This window comes from Rhea americana, unplaced genomic scaffold, assembly GCF_003343005.1.
Source record: "Rhea americana isolate MKP2758 unplaced genomic scaffold, rheAme1 scaffold_569, whole genome shotgun sequence".
NCBI classification, from domain to species: domain Eukaryota; kingdom Metazoa; phylum Chordata; class Aves; order Rheiformes; family Rheidae; genus Rhea; species Rhea americana.
The window spans coordinates 81,009-83,806 of NW_028186722.1; the positions used below are offsets into that span (position 1 = coordinate 81,009).

Here is a 2,798-nt window from a genome sequence, read left to right on the forward strand (position 1 = left end):
GCGCTCCGGCAGCTGCTCCCTCCCCAGAGCCTGTGGGCGCAGCGTRTGAACGTAACTTAGTTCTCCAAGAAAAAGAAACTACCCTGAAGTGACTCTGAGCCCTGACCGGATGCCTGCTCATCCCACCACTTTTGATATCACCCCCCCTCGCAGACGCGGGGCTGCCTCGTACCAGGCTGCTCCTGCCAGGCTCGCTGCGGCCGGATGCAGCTGTTGCCTGCTGCTGCCACGCTGGGCTCTCGCGCTCTGCTGGTATCGCACGGGCAGCCAGCCTGCTACAGCTGSGATGCCCAGGGAGCCGCCCACTCGTCAGGTGCCCAGGCCTGAAATACTTGATGCTTTGCAGTTGCCATTACATCTGGCTGATGAATCTATATGAAAGTATCCAGAAAGAGGAACACACATTAGCCAGGCACCAAAAGCAGAAACGCTCAACAGGAAGCAATATTAATGACCGTGAAAACAGGGGCCTCAGGAGTCATCCTGGCTGACCCTGTRTGCCCGTGCTGCTCAGCAGCTCTCCTTCAACCCCCCCCCCCCCAACACACACACACACTCCCAGCACTGGGGCTGCCTGCCCCCTCCGGGACAGAGCAGGGCCCTGTGGTCAGGATGCGGCCATCCCCAGTTTCACGTAGTTCCAGGCTCCACAAGTGCCACCAGGCTGGGGTTACACCCTGAGCATCAGCACTCTGCAGCGTAAATGTACCCAGGTACCAGCAGCAGCCCAGCTCCTGCCCTGGCAAGAGCTGCGCTGGAGCGCAGAGCGGTCCGGGTGCGACGCTTCGCTCGGAAAGCAGTCTGCAGAGTATCATCACCCAGAGCGGAAGGCATGCAATGCAAGGCCAGAGGCTCATAAACACATTTGCAGGTTTTCCAGATACTCTGCTCAAGTCAGCCAGCTTGTTTCATATTTTGTAGTGTTTCAGGCAAAACAGAGGTGCCCAAACCAGTGACATACACAACATCTGCTCAGGGCTCTTTCATCCCCTACGTTCTGCCTTCCTCTGTCTCCCTGGCTGCTCCCTTTCTGTCCGTCCCCCCTGGATTCCCTTCTTGGTGCCCACGCAGCTGATCCCAGCCTCCGACCAGCCTGTGCTGCCGCCAACGGGAGCTCACTGCCCCGTTCTCCCTCCAGAGAAAGAAAACCAGCCCCTGAGTGTATGCCTAACACTAAACTCAGCCCAGAGAGCCTCCCTGGAGAGCCCCCTCCCCGTGTCCTGCGCTGCAGCAGGGCTGGGGGCCCAGGGGCCAGGTAGCGCCGCAGCCACAGCCAGGGACCACGGGCAGCTGGGGAGGGAATGGCGAAGCCCCGGCCGCCRCGGGGAGCTGGGCTCGCTGCTCCACTTTCCCTGGGCACGGCGCTGGCCCACATCCGTCCCGGTTGGACAGYGGGACGCGGCCAGGGCCAGCTCCTTCCTCTGGGCTCACAAGAGGGCTGGGTATTTTGGGGCTTCCTCGGCAACGGAGGTTCCCAGCATCTGCCGTTTTTTTCAGGCTGACAGATGAAACGCTTGCAGAAGCCACTGAGGGAACAGCACGTCCTGTAAAGGCGTTTACGGTCTGGAGGACCTGCCAGCTCGTGGTCRGTCCACCACGAGCAGAGGCAGGGAAACGGAGGAAAGGGCGAGCACACGTACAAAACTGAAACTTCTTTTCTGGTAGTCCTGTTTCCATCCTCATTTTTTATTATTTAAGAAAAGATAGCAATGCTTTACACATCCAGCCCTTTTGTTTCCACTGGCATCCAACACTTTCCTGCCCTCCCGAGAAGGCATCGGGATGGGGCAGACAGATGTAAACCCTCCCCGTTTCCGGCTCATGTCCCAGTTCTTTCTTTCTGAGGCTCCTCTGACAAGCTGGCTGCCTCTCCTGTACATTTGCTGGCCTTGAAACCAGTGCCTGCTTGCGGGGAAGGTGGGTTTGGTTCCCTTCATTTCCCCTTTTTAATTCCCCCTTTTCTCCCCAGTGGGTTTGCAGAAGGCCCAAAACACCAGCCTCAAGCCGCCCGGTCTCACCCCCCAGGYACCTGCCCCACTTCTGCAGGGCTCGGCTCCCTCCAGGTGCGTCGCCCGCGCTGCAGAGGGGCACGAAAACCCTCTTCCAGGCGGGGAGTGGGGCAGGGCTGCCGGCACCCGCCTACCGCGACGCCTTGGCGCTCAGCTCCCGGTCCAGCGCCTGCACGAACTGCTCGTTGAGGAAAAGCAGCTGCCCGTGGGGCAGGAAGTGGTCGAGGAGAGCCTCGGCCTTGTCGGCCCGGAGCAGGACGTCGGTGCCGGGGCTGAGGAGGCGCAGGGAGCTCAGGAGGCGCTGGGCCAGGCGCCGCAGCGTGGTCTCGGCCAGCAGCAGGTTCTCGTGGGGGTCGCAGACCAGGGCGAAGCCCAGTGCCAGCACGGCCAGCCACACCACCGTGGTGGGCCCGGCGAAGGGGTCCCCGGCGGGCAGCCGGAACAGCCCGCCCGGGGCGGCCTGCAGCGACACCGGCTCGTCGGGGAGCTGTGGCAGCGCCGGGGCGGCCGCCCGGCCCGCGGCCGCCTGCAGCAGCCAGCACTGCGAGTCCACCTGCCTGGGAGAGCATGGCCACCGGTACCGCGCGGCCAAGGCCACCCGCCGGCCCGGCCCCGGGGGGCAGTAAGGCCCGGGATGGGGGAGAGGCTGACAAAGCCCCTGGGGGGGTTGATCAGGCCCCACAGGCTCCCATGGCATGTGTGGGGGGTGGTTAGTAAGATCTCAGGAAGCCCCCCGGGGGGGTCAGGGGATAGAGGGTAAGACTGCAGAGAGAGGACCCCGGTGGGGGG

At 62.8% G+C, this 2,798-nt stretch overlaps 1 protein-coding gene across 1 annotated transcript; it reads right to left on the reverse strand.

The window, feature by feature from the left end:
- Positions 1 to 2,044: 2,044 nt before the first annotated feature.
- AP5S1 (adaptor related protein complex 5 subunit sigma 1) lies at positions 2,045 to 2,783 on the reverse strand. The gene has a single exon (XM_085319016.1). The coding sequence runs from the start codon at positions 2,704 to 2,706 to the stop codon at positions 2,140 to 2,142; it is 567 nt and encodes a 188-aa protein (XP_085175142.1). The 5' UTR covers positions 2,707 to 2,783; the 3' UTR covers positions 2,045 to 2,139.
- Between the last annotated feature and the right edge of the window lie 15 nt (positions 2,784 to 2,798).